Below are 17572 nucleotides of genomic sequence, written 5' to 3' on the forward strand. Positions count from 1 at the left end.
ATGCACACCGACGGCCAATTTAGAACGAGCATGTCTTTGAACGGTGGCCGATGCTGTCCATACCTGATTGGGGCTGGGGGCTCTAATCTTGTGGATCATAATTTGCATTACTCAAGATACAGTCATTCTTTTTCACTGTACCTCTCGAGGTAATTCACAGTTGATGTCACTGACTTGACATATAAGACGGCCTGTTCATTTTCGCTACAGCAGCTCCGCCGTTTTCTGCCAGATGCAAAAAATGAAGAATCGCTCCTCTTCATACTTCTTGTAGTCAATCAAAACTTTGTTAGCGGTGCATTTCTGCCCCTGCAGGCATATCCCCCGTCTAAAACAGAATTCCTCTATGCAGGCTTGTCTAGATGGATGGAAACCATTTTTATTGGTTTAGCATTTTTGAAGACCTGAAGTATGGTGCAGTGTGTGTGTGTGTGTAACACTCTAACTCCGGGGCTTAGAAAGGCTGGCTTTGGCCCCAGTCAGCAAAAAGCTTTTTACTGGCAGGAGAGTGAGGTGCTGATCACAATCTGCTATCTAGCCAGAATCTAGACTCAGCTTTCATATACTGAAAGAGAGAAAGGGGGTTTCAACAGAGCAGAAGGTGCTTGAGTGTCGCGCTCATCGCAAACATCTCTGTCCAGCTCCGTCTTCATTGTCCTGAATTAGTCAAAGGGCCTCTCAAAGCTTTCTCGTGATGGATGGATTGTGCATTCTAGCTAGGCCGCTGAGGAGTGTGTGTGTTCAGCCGCCGTCCCGGCGTGCTGGAGAGCTCATTCAGCCTAAAGACTATGTGGTTTAGCCATTAAGGCCAACTGGATCCGCAGTCCTTATCATGAGACCGAGACAAAAGCCTGGCAAAAAAACAGGCCGGTGAATTTTTATGTGATATTTGTGGGCCCATTGGACTGGGACTTGACAACAGATTTGCCTTTTCTTCTCGCCACCAAAAGGGAGCACCACAAAAGCCTGGGAGTTCTGCTTCATTTGACCCTGTGCAAAGCATATGTCCTTCCACCCTGCTTGTATTCTGTCCAGAAGATGGACTGCCGTAGGGGCTATAGAAAGCATCCCTGCCCACTTGAGTGTGTTACAATGCCTTCAAACAAAATCACTTGTCAGGGGTCTTCCCTTTTTGGGACTGTCTCTATCCCCCCCAATGCTTTGTCACTTCAAACATGTTGCTCTGATGTTTCAGACACATTTTTCTAATGTTTTACACTCCATATAATCTGCTCTGTGTAGCAAAGACCATTTTACTGGCTGACGTAATTGATGGTGCCCGCGACCTTGCAAGGGTCAGTCTGGCTGAAAGGCCTCGGTTTCTGTCACCACGGTGATTGCGGGAACACATCAACACACTTGGAATAAAAATAGGGATCCCTCCATGCCCTTCTAAGAAACTGGAAGCATTGTTTCCTTAACAAACAATATGTCAATGTACGTATTATTATCATTAGTAGGCAAAATGAATATTTCGGAGTAAATGCAAAAGAGTGTAAACAGAGAACAAGTAATCCGCCATTGAGTCAACGCTCTGTACGTTTCAGCAGTGAGAACTGTTCAAATTTGCACAGATAATTTGAAAAGACACACACTCTTGAATCAAATCGGAGAAAATATTTCTGTAAAACTTTCTCCTCTGATTTTATTTTCTGTTTTCTCTCATAACCCAAAGGTTGCTGCTGATCAGTGTTGACACCCGTCATTCTTAACACTCACACACACGCACGCACACATTATCAACCAATCTTACGTAATGGAAATGGAGTAAATTTAATTTCGGATATGCCTCAATTTTGAGCCATCTGTAATCATGTGACAGCAGGCAGACGGTGGGAATAAAAAAATAAATAAATCAGACACACACACACACACACACTTTTTATGACTTCGAGTGTGATGTCACAGTAAAGTGAATGTGGTCTGGGCTTATTTCTTCCTGGGCTAATATAATTTTTCCACCGTTGGAGAGCTGCCGCCCCTCCCCTCCCCTCCAAGTGCAAAGTAACTCAGTGGTGGCCTGCAGCAAACACACACAGATCCCTTGTCCAGACTGGAAAAGACCCTGGCAGGATCACAGCTCCCCAGTTGTTTATATCAGTGAGCAGAAGCTATCCATTACCCAGAGCAAGGTGCGTGATGCCTTTTTCCACCAGCGGTCAAAGTGATATTGGTTTCTTGTATCAGAGGGGAGATGGAGATGCAGACCGCTGAGAGTCTGCCAAACTCCCACTCCCAAGGCCTATGAAAATCAGGTGTCAAGAGCAGCTGAGCTTAAACTGGCAAAGGTCCGCGGAGGGTCTGCAGATGTGGAGAAAGGAGTTGAACCTTAAAACTTGAGACATGTTGCTAATGTTGCTATGTAGGTGGGAAAAAGGAAGACAAGTTAGGGAGAGGAATGGCAATACTTGGCACAAGAGGACGTTCATTTCTAAAATCCCATGTCATTGCTGAGTCAAAAGGAAATCCTGTCCTTAGCACAGTCTGAATTTTAGCAGATGGTTAGAATTAAATTACTTAAATTCAGATTACTCCGTAGAAGATGCAATTTACGTGACAGAAATGACCATTAATATAGAACAGATTTTGTGGAGGTGTTACTTGTTGCTCACCATCCCTAAAACTTCAAATCCCAAGTCACAGTCACAAAACAAGAGGATTACTAGTTAGGGCTATGTCTGCCTCTATGTAGACACAGACACTGAGACACGTTGGCAAATAAATACAGTAAAGGTCTGCTGGCTTGTTGCTGGGCTGTTCACATGCTAGTGGCAGGGAGGGAGGCATGGAGGTTACCAGTCTGACAGACAGAGGTGCACTTAGAAAGGGAGGCACCATACTGGCAAATTAACACCAACCTCAGGCCAAAACCTGGAAATGTTTGTTGTTACCGGTGAGTTTGTTTACCACCCTCCTTTTTAGGTAACCGTCCATCACTTGTATGGTCTATTCTGGTCCAAAAAACACTACTGTCTATTATACTAGTTAATAAGGGAGGTTGGTTTGGGGATTTGTAAACTTTGGTGGCCTGCAGACATGAATGCCTTCCCTGTATAATAAAGTGCCAGCAAGCTTAAGAGTGATCCAGGTCCCCCTGAAAGTCCTGGTCTAAAGTCAGCTAAGGCATTTCATGGGGTGTTAACAGTTTCTCAGACACTCCGGTGGTCAGCTAGTAGCCGTGTTTTATGGAGTGTAAACTTTCAGTTCTGCATGCATTTTTTTTTTCTTAACCTTCCTGTCTGTGAGCTATTACGTGACCAGTGACAGCTATTCTGATGTTTTAAGTAATGTGCATCATATTGCACTGTGTGCGGCAACAGCCTTGCCATTGTATTATTCTGTGTTGAACGGGTGACATGTTGCTATGTGATAGACTAGACAGATGCTTGTTGGTGTTAAGATACAGTCCTGGTTCGAGGTGTTAGTGAGCTGCCCCAGGCTGCCCTCCAGCCAGCCTTCCCTTGGAACGATATCATCACTCCAGCTCTCCACCAACCAAAATATCACCTCAGCCTGGCTGCGTGTTTGTTTACCTACCTTGCCTCTGAGCAGGCCCGGAAATGTTTATACCTATTTGTAGTAAAATAGACAGGGTTGAATTTGGGGTCTGGGACCTGGGGATGGGGGTACCCAGGCCGTTCTTGTCCTCTCATTCACCTCGGGATGTGGCCTGGGTCAGGGGGACATCTGTGGTCAGCGTCAGGCTTAGAGAGGTGGAGGCTGAGGACAGCTACTGTCATCGGGGTGTAAATAGAAGGAAAGAGGGGGCTGATTAGTGCTAACACAGGCCAGGAGATAAAGGACCCTGGACTGACTGAGGCTGACTGAGGCCAGGCTTGACCAGTAAACAACCAGTGGGGTGTGTAAATGGCCTGGGGATCAGCCTGGGGCTAAACCCAAAGGCCTCTGTCAGCACAGGGTCTTCTAAACAGAAGATCTTGCGTGTGCACAATCTGGCGCGTAAACACACATGTGTACACTTATATGGTGAAGAGGTCGCTAAAACACATTGACAAGATCAGAGGCACACCTACAAATATATAAAAAGAAGCGTTTGCATATACACAGGAGTAAACAGATCGGTCCAAAGTGTTGAATGGGATAAGTAAGCAGACTCCAGCAGCGTTCGTGTCTGTCTTGGTGACATGTATCATCATCATTGAGTTGGGACGGAAACCTTGCAGATACATTTGTTTTAAACCCACATCTTGTAACAGTTAGCGAATTATGCGGCCTTTACTGGTCGCCTTGTTATTTCTGTGAGACAGTCTTGTCCCCCCCTTTCTTGCTATCTGTTCTAGTCAGCTTCAGGAAGAGTTGGAGCAAGCCCAGATGCGCGTTAGAGCGGGTTTCAGATCAACTGCGAATCACTTGCTCCGCGTGAAACATTGAAACTGTGCTACACGGCCAGACTGGCAATGTGATGTCTACCAGCTGAGATGGTGATACAGTCTGAATGCACTTTCTGGCACTTTCTTAGCCTGTCACTCATCCCAGGAGGACAGGGTTTGATCCAAACTGAAAGGCACAGTTTCCATAGGGAGTACAGCCGGCCCTGCCTCCTCCTGGTCACCATAATCTTTGGTGTCTCCTCTGAGTCAGGTGTAATCAGTCACACGCCGCCACATGTTTTGACACCTGTCCTGTGTGGTGTAGAGGAAGTAAGCATATTACTCCTCTCCTTTGGAAACACACACACAGCCAATCAAACCTATCTCCACGTGAATTAAGACGGACAGGTGGATTGTCAGAAAGGGATTAAAAAAGAGGCAGAGGAGAAGAAATGAAGGCTCCCTTACATTGTAGTTTTTTTTTTTAAAAGAAAGCTGGATGACTGGGGAGGCGAGTGACTGTTAATGGGAAGAAATGAACGCGCTTGACTGGTGGATGTGACAGGAAGAGACTGTTCTTAACAAGGCGTCAGAGTCAGTCAGAGTTACAGATCCATCACTTCTCAGAGGCTGGGAGAAGGAGGGGGAGACATTTAAGGATATTCAGAGAGGGAGAGAGTCTGTGAAGGGTAGAGAAGAAGAGGGAGACGGTGAGGGGAAAGAGGGATTTGAGTGTGGCTGACAGCACTGCATTTAATTTGGGCTGCCAGATCCTTTTTCATTTGACTCCCTCTCAACCAGCTTAGAGGCTGCAGAGACTTGGAGGGGAAGGTTTGCTAGGATGTCCCCGATTAGCACTGATGTGCCACGTCACACTTTAAGCCGGCCTGTAATTCATGTTCAACAGGGGGATACTCACACATTACACTGTGCTGTGCAGGACGTGATTAATTGACTCACACTCTAATATTGGGTGTAATTTGCCCATCCTCTGATGTGAAACTGACTTTATACTAGACTTACTGTATGCTGCCGTCCCAGGGATGTTATAATTGAGTCTTGGCTCAGAGCTGTGTAATTTCTAAACTGAGGATAGAAGCTCAAGGATGGCAGGAATAGCTTAAGGTAGTCTTTTCCACTCAATTCCATGCTCTTAAATAGACTGAATAGCCAAAATAGTTTGGACGTGTCTTATTCTAGGATGAAGTGAGGCTTAACCGAGCAACGTGATTTTAGCCACTGTTTTTAAGAAGTTATAGAAAATGATGGCAGGGGTGAAGCTTTTTTTTTTTTTTCCCTCAAAGATCCAGGTCCTACTGAGGTTTACACATCTTTCCAGATCTATTTGATGGACTCATTTTACACTTCCGCTGCTATTTTTCAGACTATGCTCTTCCTGGCGACCGTGGAGGAGGAGGAAGGCCAAGCAGGGGAGGGAAGGAGGGAGATGGCAGAAATCCTGCTGTCTGCCTTGACAGACAGACACCAGCAAAGACAGACATGGAGAGACAGGTAACACAGTGTACCACCGGCATTGTTTCGTTCGTTATTCTTCGAAAAGTAACTTTCTGTCTCTTGCGAGAGGCAATAAGGAGTATTTCAAATGAAAAGACCATGGCACGGAAATGAAAGTTTCACAAATTTCATGTTAAATTGTACTGTTTTTTGCACCAGAATGAAATAGATTCACTACATATCCAAAACGTTTATGTATTCTGTTCAGTATTTTTTTATTATAATTAGACTGGTTGAAAATGCAAGAGATACACTTTATGAAACCTAATGAATGCTCGTAGCTAACAAGTGACACTCATAATATGCATCAACATAAAATATGGAGCTCTAACTCCTGTTTTGCTCAAGTGAAACCATATCCAAAATTCATGGTCAAGACTGAATAACTAAAACAGTTCCAACTCCCCACAATGAGATCCCATTCAGACACGCTATGCCAGGCTAGCTACACAAGCAGAGGTTACTACTAAGCATCATCGCCAGTTTCACTTCACAGTCAAAGCTATTCATAAGTTGATTGATAGCAATTACAAAAAGTAATTTATTCATATTTTGCTCATATTGTGATCACACGTCAGTCTGACTTTGATTTAGATGATTCCTTCTAAAAGAGCTGATGTGAATTCCTTTGATATTACAACAGTGTGGTTGGTGGTTGTTTGTGGTCCTTGGGCCTGGCAGCTATCACAGCTATCACAGCTATCACAGCTATCGCAGTGACACGTGTGTCTTGGATAAGCCCGGCCACTTCCTTCCTCCCAGATAAGGGCAGGGAGCGCAGGGATTAGAACACCAGCCTTTCATTTGGATAAAGAAGGGCCTCACACATGCAGCACCGTGTTATTTTAGCTGTTCATCTTCTCAGTCACTCTCCCCCTCAGCACCAGCGGGGACACACACAGACACACACAAACACTGGCATGCATGTATACGCTAGCGCTGCATTCACATATGTTTCACTGCTTATTGTCTTTATCAACAGATTTGACCTCAGTGTCACACACAAACACACAAACTTTGGACCAGACATTATCCAGAGCCTAGAGAACGCAAGAGTGCCAGGGGCGGAATCCCCTGAAAGCAGCATCATTTCTTTTGAGAAATATATGTCAACTTCCCGCTGTGGTTGTGCCCTCTCCTTTCCACGGCCCCCCTCTGTTTTCAGTTGTCCCCTCTAGTTGACCCTTGGCTGTGTCCCATCCAGATGAGCCTTGTAAACAGGCTGTTTCCACACACCTTGCTTGGCTGTGTCGACGCCCAGTGCCTCACAACTCTGATGTAGGGCCTGCTCTGATAGCGCATTCCAGCTGCACGTGCTGAAAGCTAGAAACCATCTCGCCAACCCCCGGACCAACATCAGCTCCGTCCCCCACCACAATTGCGGTTTCCCCACCACCCACAATGCGACGTTGCCACCTACTAACCATGTCTTACCCCAGACTTTGCTCAGCCCACCCTAAGATCCTGACAACCAGTATCACAGACCGGGGCAGGAAATGCTCAGTCCTTGTCGGCGGGGCAGACAGACGTTTACTCTATCAGCAGTGAAAGACTGATTAGATTAGTTTTTGGTGGAGGGCAAGCATCCCACACAATGTGTTTGAACTCCAGCTGCTCCTGATACCTCCTCTTCCCTTAACACACATTTAATGTCTATCCCTAACCTCCACCGCCCCCCACTTACAAGAAAGCCAGGGTCATCCTGTCAAGTGGCTGTCAACAGATAGCATTTGCGTAAAACTAAACACATGGCTATGTGCAATGTTAAGTGGGACGCACTGGTACTGATAAGAGATTCAATGAGGGTCAAGGATTGTCCTGCTAGTTCTATGGGGAAGAAGGAGAACTTTGAATTTCTTTGTGCGTACAACTAAGAGGTGAAGTCATTGTTTTGAATTAAAGATACAATAAGCTACGGATTAAGACACACAGTGAGAGGATGTAGCTCTCTTCAGTCAGATGTATTCAAACCATCATTTATTTTCATAAAAGCACTCGCCAAATGGATCTCCTGAAATTAATTTGGTTATTCGTTTTGCTGCCTTTTTATATTTAGCGTCCTAATTAGGTTTCCGGAAAATATTCAACAGGCAAGCTTTTATCATACCACCGCCTTTTGTTTCCATGGTTTCCATTCAGCGCATAATACTCGCAAAAAGGATGGAAAAGGGGGGGAAAAAAGCATGATTGATGACTCTTGCTAGAGGCCCGTAAACATAAACAACCAGCACTGATTGATTAAGTTTCTCGCTGACTTTTGTTTCTTAAACAGCAGTTAAGGCGGCACTCTGTGCTCTGGAACGTGGGCCTGCTAGCTGCCATTCTCTACCTCTGGGGCATTTTTAGCTCTAGCAAGAAGGAAAGAAAGAGGAATTGGACCCGGTGACCAGTGGTTCTTCACAAGTGACTTATAGGCACTCAGTGTGAGTGATGCCTCAGCACACCGTGCTAGCAGAAGCAGTCCATTCATTCACTCCGAGCCAACGAAGTTATGAGAGCTTTTTTATTCTTATGAGCTTTTCTGGTAACTGGGTTTTCCCGATGCACAGGGTGAATTCTTTGATAGATGCTGCCCTCCGCGTCCCTTTGGTAAATGCCCCGTGAGTACCATGGAAATAGATGGATTATTATGTGGGTGGATGACTGTACCGCAGTAGAGCTGTTTCATGATGCCACACAGGAAGTGCAGATTGAAGTGCAAGACACAACCTCCAGGGAACAGGCCTATTAGGATAGGAAATGGCACATCCCAGTGGCACCAGGGAGGCTTTAGGTTTTAAAAATTCATAGATCATGATTCCCATGTACGTAATTACATGTAACAAAGGATTCACCCTGAAAGTATGAACCTGGAGAAATGAACAGTCCTCTGTAGTTTGTTTCTCACCTTAAAATAGTTACTGTACTACGTTTGCTGCTGTCTTCAGTTTCAAAGCTTACATTATGGTCACCTTTGAACCCCCTGGATGTGGTGACCTTATGCTGACCTTCTGAAGCCTAGAGGTCACTGCCCTCACCAACAGAAAAAAAAAAAGCTTTGTCACAGCCGGCGAGCAAATACTGAAGAGAACAGCTGCGAGTTTTGTACTGACCATGCAAACTGCTGTAGGCTTTGTAAGGTCATTATATGATAATGAAAATCATTACAGAATTACATGGGGGTTTAGGACATGAGAGCAGCAGGGAGGGGAGGGGAGGGCCACATTGGGTTTGATAAATGGACTGTGAAGGTGCCCATCTGGCCCTCTCTATGGCTTTTTCTTCCTGCTCTTTTATCCACTCTTATCCTTTACTACCCCTCTTTCATTCCCCTTGTCTGTTCTCCAGTGGGCCAGTGTAAAAGCGAGCAGGCCTGTAGTGAAACATTAACAGAGTGCAAACCCAACTCACCTCTCCGGAGGAGGACAGAGGAGGGGAGACAGGCGGAGGTGTTTATGACCCAGAGCAGGGTTTGTGCCTGACTTGGCGCGCCCAGTCCTCCCATCTCTCAGTGTGGGCCGGTAGGAGAGTAGGCAGCCATTGACCTTTTGGCATCGGAAACAGTTGGACAGCTCAGGATGTGTGAATCGGCGTAGTGTGGATGCACTGGGGTGGTAATACATTACTAGGTTTAAAATGGGCCTTTTCATTTGTGCCACAGTCCTCCTCAGATTAGAGAGAAAAGAAAACAAAGGTGGGAAGTGAAAACAAGTTTGTTACCGAAAAAGAGTTGGCACCGTTTTTGTTTTTTACCAAGTGACGAGGGTGGACATGCAAATTTTGCAGCAATGCATAAGAGGATGTATATAGATCATAGAGGCATTGAACACAATTAGACCACACAATAAATGTATGCAAGCGGCTCTTCTTACTCTTAAGCATCATGATTCTTGACTTTTCTTTTTCTTTTGTTAAGTTGTGCATAAATTAGAGAACATTCAGCTCTGTCTCCGAGCTGAGTTTAAAATAGCAACATTTTTTTTGTAATTTTTGTCAGATTTCCTTTTATAGTTCCTTTTCAATGACCTTTTGACAAGACTGACAAAGCCTGACCATGTTGGGGTGACACTGTAATAGATGTACGCTCAGAATCTGTGGCGTGGTACATCTGTTGCCACTGTTTATTACTTTTCTCCTACTTGTTGAGAGTTAGTGAGGGCTTTATCCCAAGACAAAGGAAACATCAGCTGACATGGCGGGCAGAAGCTAAAGGATAGAGAAGGAGGTCCATGCATCCACAGCTGCACCCGTCACTCAGCTGTCCAGTTTGACCCGTGACCCCGCGGGGCTGTCTCCCAGCCTCCATCGGCTTTATGTTTCCTGCCATTGTCATCCTCGCTTGTCCTCACCTGGACAGGCCGCCGCTACACAAAAGGTCCAGTCTGTCATCAAAACCAAGGGTCACCGGGGGCCAGCAGGGGCTAGAGAGCCGAGGGTGAAGCTGTGCCCAGCCGGGGATGACCCCTCCAGTGTTGTCAGTAGCCAGTTGCACCCCTGTGGAGATGCATAGTGACACAGAAAAAGGAGGAGAGAGACCTTCGTCGGCTGGCACTTCATTCCAGGAGTGGTGACATTTCCTTTGTGTTGTCCCTGACAGACCCCGCCCTGATTCCTGCACTGGGGCGGGAGAGGGAGTTGGGAGACAATGGAGGTCCCTCTGTCCCAGATGGGAGTTGGAAAGATTGTCAGTGTCGTGTCCACAATTAAGACAGACAGAATACAGGCTTGTCTAGTGTAGCCACTAACCTCTGTATTTCCTAAAAAACAGAGACCCCATATTAGATGACTGTCATGGCCACAGGCAAGTTACTAAAGTCGTCATCTGTTCATCTGTCATTGCTTTAGTGACTGAGAGGGAAATTTTCGAACACTGGCGTTAGGGCTGGGTTTAAAAAAAAATCAATTTTCATTCAAACGGATTTAAATTTTTAGGTTTCAGTAGTGATTCAGAAAATCCCTGGATATGAAATGTATGCCATATCCTGCATCCGCTCATTAGATATCTCATCGTAGTCTCACCAGACTGGTTTTGCATGGCTAGTTGCCCAATGATAGTAGTCCACTTGTGAGGGAGATCCAAAACATGACAGAAGCTCAAACTCTGCGAGCTCAGTCAGGCTCGAAAGCTGATTAGATTTAAAAAGTATGACGACAGAGAAGAGCTGGACAAAAGCAAAGCCACATGGAAGATTTAACTGAATTGAATCGGGACCTTGTAGATCAGAATTAAATCAATTCAGGAAATCAGTAGCGATACCCAGCTCTAATAAGCTATGTCTTATTGCATGACTTTCTTTCTTTGTGGGTTAAATTAAAGGATTATCTTATCTTATTATGTTTATGGGTTTTGGAAGCAAAGCTTGTTGGGTACGGTGAAGAAAAGGAGCCATCCAGCTGTTAATACGCAGGTTAATTGGCAGTGGTGGCGATTGTGTATGGACTAGCATCATAAACCAACGTTCTGGTTTCGGGGGGGGGGGGGGGATGCGGGTCGGTCCGGGCATGTTGTCAACCACGGCAGTGTGATGTAAGTTGCAACTCGAGGTGACAGGTTAGATCAGATCTCCCAGCCAGCAGCTTCACGTTTGCCTCCTCATAAGCCCCACAACAGCGGTCGTGTTTTGCAAGCAGAACAGACAGAGCTAGCTCAGTCTGTTTTCCTTGGCATGAGCTACAAGCCAAAAGTCTCGCTGGCTCTGCCCTTGTTTCTCTTTACCTTAAGGGTTTGTTTCGCTGCATAGGTGGGCAAACACCTGTGTGTGTGCGTCGGGCGGAATGCTCAACCCACAACCACGCTCTCTGTCTCTGTTGTCTGTGCTGCTTTTTCGTTTTCGTACCACCTACATTCGCTGTCATCTACATTGCTGTGTTTACTTGGTTCAGGGCACCGAAGGAGAAAACAAATAAGGACATGTCATCTGCCTCTTTCATCACCGGCCAGCCTGTAATTAGCGCAAGCGCAGTGGTTAGCCTGAGAAGCTGTCGTCTAATTTGTCTGTCTTTATCAAAAACATGTCTGTGTGGTCCCTGGACCGGTTACATTTTGTGCACCGAGATCGCCTGTGGCCTGTGTCTGTGAGGTGTGTGCATGTGTGCGCTTGGATGTAAATTATAAATTCTTCTCCCATGCACCCACCCCTGTTAAGCAATCAGTCAGTTATGCATGACATGTCCTGACCTCAGCAGAACCTCACAGCTGCTGTTGCCGTAGCAGTCATCCTCCCATCCTAGTTTGCTCCCAGGCTGGAAAGTACATTGGAGTTATGTCTTATTCTCGCAGGAATGTGTTTTGAACAAGATGACTGATGATTCTATTTTTTTACTGTCTACTTACTGTACAAACAAGTCCTACCCATGTAAATATGCACTTACCTCCATCTTGCCTGGTTCCCAAGCGAGTCAGTAATTAGCCGCTGAGATACATGCTTTCTCTCGTTCTGTGGTTAGGGTTGGGAATACAAGGATTGCAACTGGCAAGAATCCGTATCACTCTCTCTTTGTTAAATGTCTCTGCTTATCCTCGACTTGACTCGTAAGTGCTTTAAATTATGTACAAGTTTTAATGGAAACGGCCATTTCATAATTATGCATTTGAGAGTAAGAGCCTGGCGACGGAATGAGGCACAGAAAGGGAGAAAGAGAGAGTTAAAAATGTCATTAAAAGTCCCACAAACATTTAAGCACACTTGTCGCAGAGACAGCTGCCCATTAAAAGCTGCTTTTTTTTAATATGGAAACAAGATTTGTGTTTGGAAAAAACAATGTGGTAAGGGGTGTGGGGGTGGCTTAGCCTGTTTTACTGGTAGTCGGGAAAACCAGGACATTCTTTCTGGTCAAACCCAACATCCCAGAGAGCTGATAGAGCATGATTGGGTGAGGATGTGTGGCAGGCATGTGAAACAAACAGCGAGAACATGGCATTATGGGACGATGGAGGTTTGGCTCACCAAAAACACCCCACTTACAGTTTATCTCGTCTCAATCCTGTTTGTTTTTTGGTTGGTAGCAATTAACCTTCTCCTCCGACATTTAGTTAAAACTGTACCAACTTTACAGGATGGGGAATAGTGAGAAGTGCAGACCTCAGTAAACCTCATAAAACTCTATCACAGCAGCGATGTATGTGCCGTTTAAACCCAACACACATACGTTACACATGCATGTGCACCACATGCTCCATACCTTCCTTTATCCCCACCCTATGCACCGTGCACCCCACCTGGGCACCCCCTCACATTTTCACCCCTCCCACTCCACACACACACACATGCACACATCTTTCTCCCCTTCTCTGTTAATTATAACCTACACTGCTGGAACACTTCATTTCATAGCAAGCATATTGTCTCTTCAAGGCTGGCAGGCAGGTCATAAATTATCCTGAAGGTGAGGATGGAAGTTGGAGGAGATAGTTATGAAAATTTCATCTGTCTGCCGTAGCGGCCGCAGCTGCTCCTGTCAGTAGCCGTGTGCTGGAGGAATTACACCGGGTCAGCGTGTGTGCTTGTGTGTGTGGGTGGGCGAATATGTATGTGTGTGTGTGTGTGGGCGTGTTCTTCATTTTGTGCATATGCATAGGTACGTGAACGCATGTGAACACTTACAGTGTCCACATATATGTAGATGACGCGTCTTTGTGCATCCCCGCGTTGTGTGTCGCCGGGCCAATGTGTACACCAGGTTGGCCAGGTAAGACCTGCCTGTCAGTGTGTGGAACATCTCTGGCGTCCCTGTCACCCCGGGGCCCCCAGCTCTGCCCCGAAGCAGGGAGACTAGGAGGGAGGACAAGCTCGCAGGGCGGTCCCCAAGCTGTCTCTGTTCATTACCGCTACAGAGACGGGACGTGGCCGGCAGGTGGCCAGACCTTTAGTCCTTACCTACTGTGATCATCTGCTGCCCCACTCTTTGCGTGTGTAGGTGGGTGGATGTGCGAGTGTGCTTGAGAATATGAAAAAAAAAAAAAAGTGCAAGGAAGCCCATAACTTATGTATTTGAGCAGAGAAGTGCATATTTAATGTCCGACCTGCAGATTTGTTTTTGTGACAGATTATTGCGTTGAAGCAATGTGCCTGTGCATGCACATCTCAAAATGCCTATGCTTACATATTTACAAATGTACAGGAATTCTGCATTTGGAAGACGGCGGGGTGCTGCTGTGGCACTTTCTCGACACAGCGTAGAGCACTCGACAGACAGCCACTCAAAGTGTCAATTAGTAAGAAAAGAAGAAACAGTGAAACTCCTATGTCAATCTGCAGTTTCCTACAAAAATTCTATTAGGGCCAAAGTCCATAGCTGTTAATTACAATTCTAACTAGCTTGCCTCCTGACGAATGGATGGCTTCAGCGGTGATGTAGGATAAAAGGGATATCAGCGATTTCACTTCCCCATACAAAGGCTGCCTCTGAAATGGGTCATCAATCCCATAGTGATAAATGTCTGGTGGAGTAATGACTCTCTTATCGGCGGCGGATTACTGCAGATATTTGTAATTAGTGTAGCCACACAAGTCCCCAACAGATGTTTTCGAGGCGGCACAATATCGAAGCCTCGGTTTAGTGCTAAATGGGAACTTTCTTGAAATAATAGGGGTAGTTAGAGCTATTGTACTGCAGCAGGCCTAGGTGAATCTGAAGAACTGAGCCTGTGAGTCAGTGGGAATGTGCATATGAGCTCTGCTGCACAAACACATACAGTACACACAAATGTATGGAGTCATGTATGTACATGCGCAGACACACATGAATGGCTAAATATACAGCCTGGGGTCCATCCTTCAGATATTGCGCTCAGTGGTCACATGACTGTGAGAGCCAGGGGGCTCCTCTTCCTCCTCCTCCTCCTCCTCCTCCTCCTCCTCCTCCTCCAGCCCTAGAGGTAGCCACTGCTACGCCAGGGGGAGTGAACGATTCACTTTTAACTTCCATTTCTCCTGTTTTGGGTCGAGATTCACTAGCCGCCCTGAAGTTTTTTCCCCTCCTTCCTCCTCCTCCTCCAGTTCTCATGAAATCACAATGTGATGTATTCAGCCTGAGGTGTAGCTCTATTCACAGTGCAGTTTGACACCACGAAGCCCTGCTCCCTTCTGTTTTCACAATGCATCTGTACAGATGGACAACTGACAAGTCTGTACTGCTAATAAAATTGTCCTCGCCGCGGTCGACAAATATTTCACTAAGCTGTTTAATATACACTTAAAAGCAGTTGCGCAGGTGTTTGAACCTTTTCCGTTTCTTTCCATAATTATGTGTATATAAATACATAGGCACTGCTGAGAGCTGGAGCCGGCGAACCCTTTGTGTCTAGACTGCAGGTTGGTTGTTGAGGCCTGTGTTCTGTTGCCAAAATATACACTGACGAACCCGCCAGCCGACACAGCCACCAACCTATACACACATACACAGCCTGCCCGGCCCTGACAGACGTGTAAGCAGATGCAGCCAGAACTGGTAATGGCAGGTGATTATAAGTGGCACACGTGCCAAACTAATTAAACCCCTGGGTTGACAGCAGCATTTGGTAGCACTGGCATTCTGGCATGCTGGCATTAGAATAATTGTAGCAGCAGCACATTTCACCTGCGAGACTGCAGCTAACAGCATCATTTATTTTACAGCAGGCTGCACCGGATGTTATAACAGAGGCTTGAGTTAGCTTGCTTTAGGTTTGACATGTATGGCAACCCCTGGCACAGATGGGACGGCGCCTCTCCGTCTATTTGAGCCACATTCTGTTCGACCATCGCTTGGGGGGTATATTGTTATCATATTTTACACAGTTACGCAGTGAAAAAAAAAAATGCCTACATTTGTTAAGCATTATTTTAGACAGACAAGAAATAGATGTGGCTTTCAATTTGACCGACCGACTTATAATGTTATTCATAAGCGTAATTAATAGTAATAGAGTTTAGACAGATTGATGCTGGCAGAAATGAGCGTGTATACAGTTAATTGGGGCAAACCTACACATGTATACACACACTGTATATTCATATTCCCTAAAAAGCATATTATATTATTCACTGAAGCACATATAAATGCTTAAAAATAAATAACCATGTGTATATCTCTACACATATGCACAAAACTTTCATTAAATGTAATGTAATAGTGTAGATAGCGTATGTTCTTTATATTATAAACAAAAAAATGCAGAAGATGATTATTAAAGTGTATTTAAGCAAATATCAAGCCAATAAATACTATGTTTTAAGAAGTGATTTGAAGGAGGACAGATCCATCCAGCCTCATAATTTCAGGCAGGCTGACCCGGCTCTGCATGCCCCCCCCCCCGATCAGGAAACACTGCAGCAGGCAGACAGGAAGAAGACAAGGACACCAGGACGAGTCTCTGAGTTTGTGCAGTTCTCAGGTCATCCGTTCTCCAGCTGGAGGGCTGGAGCTGTGAGTCCTCCTCCTCTCAGAGGTCAGAGCCATGCCAGGAGGCCAGAAACTGCAACAGGAGGCCCACCTGCACACATTCTGTGCATCTCCCCGCGCCGCTTCTCTCTCGCACACCTGGATGGTTGAGTAAGAATTCGTGCTTGCCTGCAGTTCTGCGGACCAGTCTGGCTGTAACCGACTTGACTGATTCATGTGATTGCCTTTTGCTCCGCAGCAGGTGTGGCCGGGCCAGGTGCGCTCTGCGTTGCGTTACTAGGTGTGTGTGAACTCGAGGCGAGAGTCAAATCTGATACAGAAACTGTTAGTGTTGTGTGGCGTGGTGAGACAGGTTATGCAGTGTATTTAAGGTCATTGCGTGTACTGTCAAATTTATGGGCTGTGGTGCGGCATATCATATCACTTTCATGTGATCTCCAACTAAGACCAGAGACAACTAGTATTTCCATGTTGTAAATCACAGTAGTGACAAATAGGGTGCGTTCAGCTCCCACGCATTTTTTCCCAGAGGCTGCACTGTCCTGTCCACTTGCACATAATTGCTTCTTTGCTTTACTGCACATATATCACTTGCCGAAACATCGCTTACACTTTTCAGTTTTTATTGCGCCCGCTCAGACTGTGTTCACTTTCGCTAGCTACTGTGTTAAGCTTGTTGTAGGAGAAGTGAAAAATCAGCTCTTTGAAGGCACAACTAAGTGGCCGATGGCAGCTGATAGCCGGGGCTTAGTGGATCCTCATTATGTGCTGTAGCAAGCTGATTAAAACCTTTGATTTGTTCCCAGTGTGTGTGTGCGCGCGCGCGCACAGCCAATTGCCTGCATGTGTCCCGTGCGTGTGCAGGCGTACGTGTGCGCGTGTGAAAGTGCAGGCCTTCGGGCTGCTGCGGTGTGTTATCTGTTTTTTCAACCTTGTCATACTAATTACAGTCCATATTTACTTACATTGTCTTTTTTGTTTCCTGCCCCCGATATGCATCTGTGAGTGCCTCTGTCTAGGCTCTTCTCATTAACAAACTGATGATGTGTGATAGGTCTATCTCGTGATGATACAGGGAGCTTTTCCAAAAAAAGAGGTCACGATACAAATGTACTCAGCTTTCTGCAACCACAAAGAATTATGTTCTTGTTATCAGTGGCACTGTGATTGCAATTTTGCCAGTGAGTGTTGGTGGGGAAATGCGCCATGTTCAAATTGTATTATTGCCCCATGGTAAGCCACTGGTTCCTAACTCATCATAGGGCTTTTTAATAAGAAAGAAAGGGGGAAATATACCAGTTTATTTTTTTCCAAATTTATGAAATATTTTGTTTTTTTCTTCTGATAAAATTAAGAGCTCTTCT

At 45.7% G+C, this 17572-nt stretch overlaps 1 protein-coding gene across 1 annotated transcript in view; it reads left to right on the forward strand.

Moving 5' to 3' along the window:
• The window catches only part of fto (FTO alpha-ketoglutarate dependent dioxygenase), a 114732-nt gene that overhangs the window by 46295 nt on the left and 50865 nt on the right, over window positions 1–17572 (forward strand). Inside the window, 1 exon segment of the mRNA XM_084541973.1 lies at window positions 5716–5843. Within this exon segment, the coding sequence (XP_084398099.1) occupies window positions 5716–5843 (128 nt within the window).

The sequence above is a fragment of the Chelon labrosus genome, assembly GCF_963514085.1.
Source record: "Chelon labrosus genome assembly, chromosome: 3".
Classification (NCBI taxonomy): domain Eukaryota; kingdom Metazoa; phylum Chordata; class Actinopteri; order Mugiliformes; family Mugilidae; genus Chelon; species Chelon labrosus.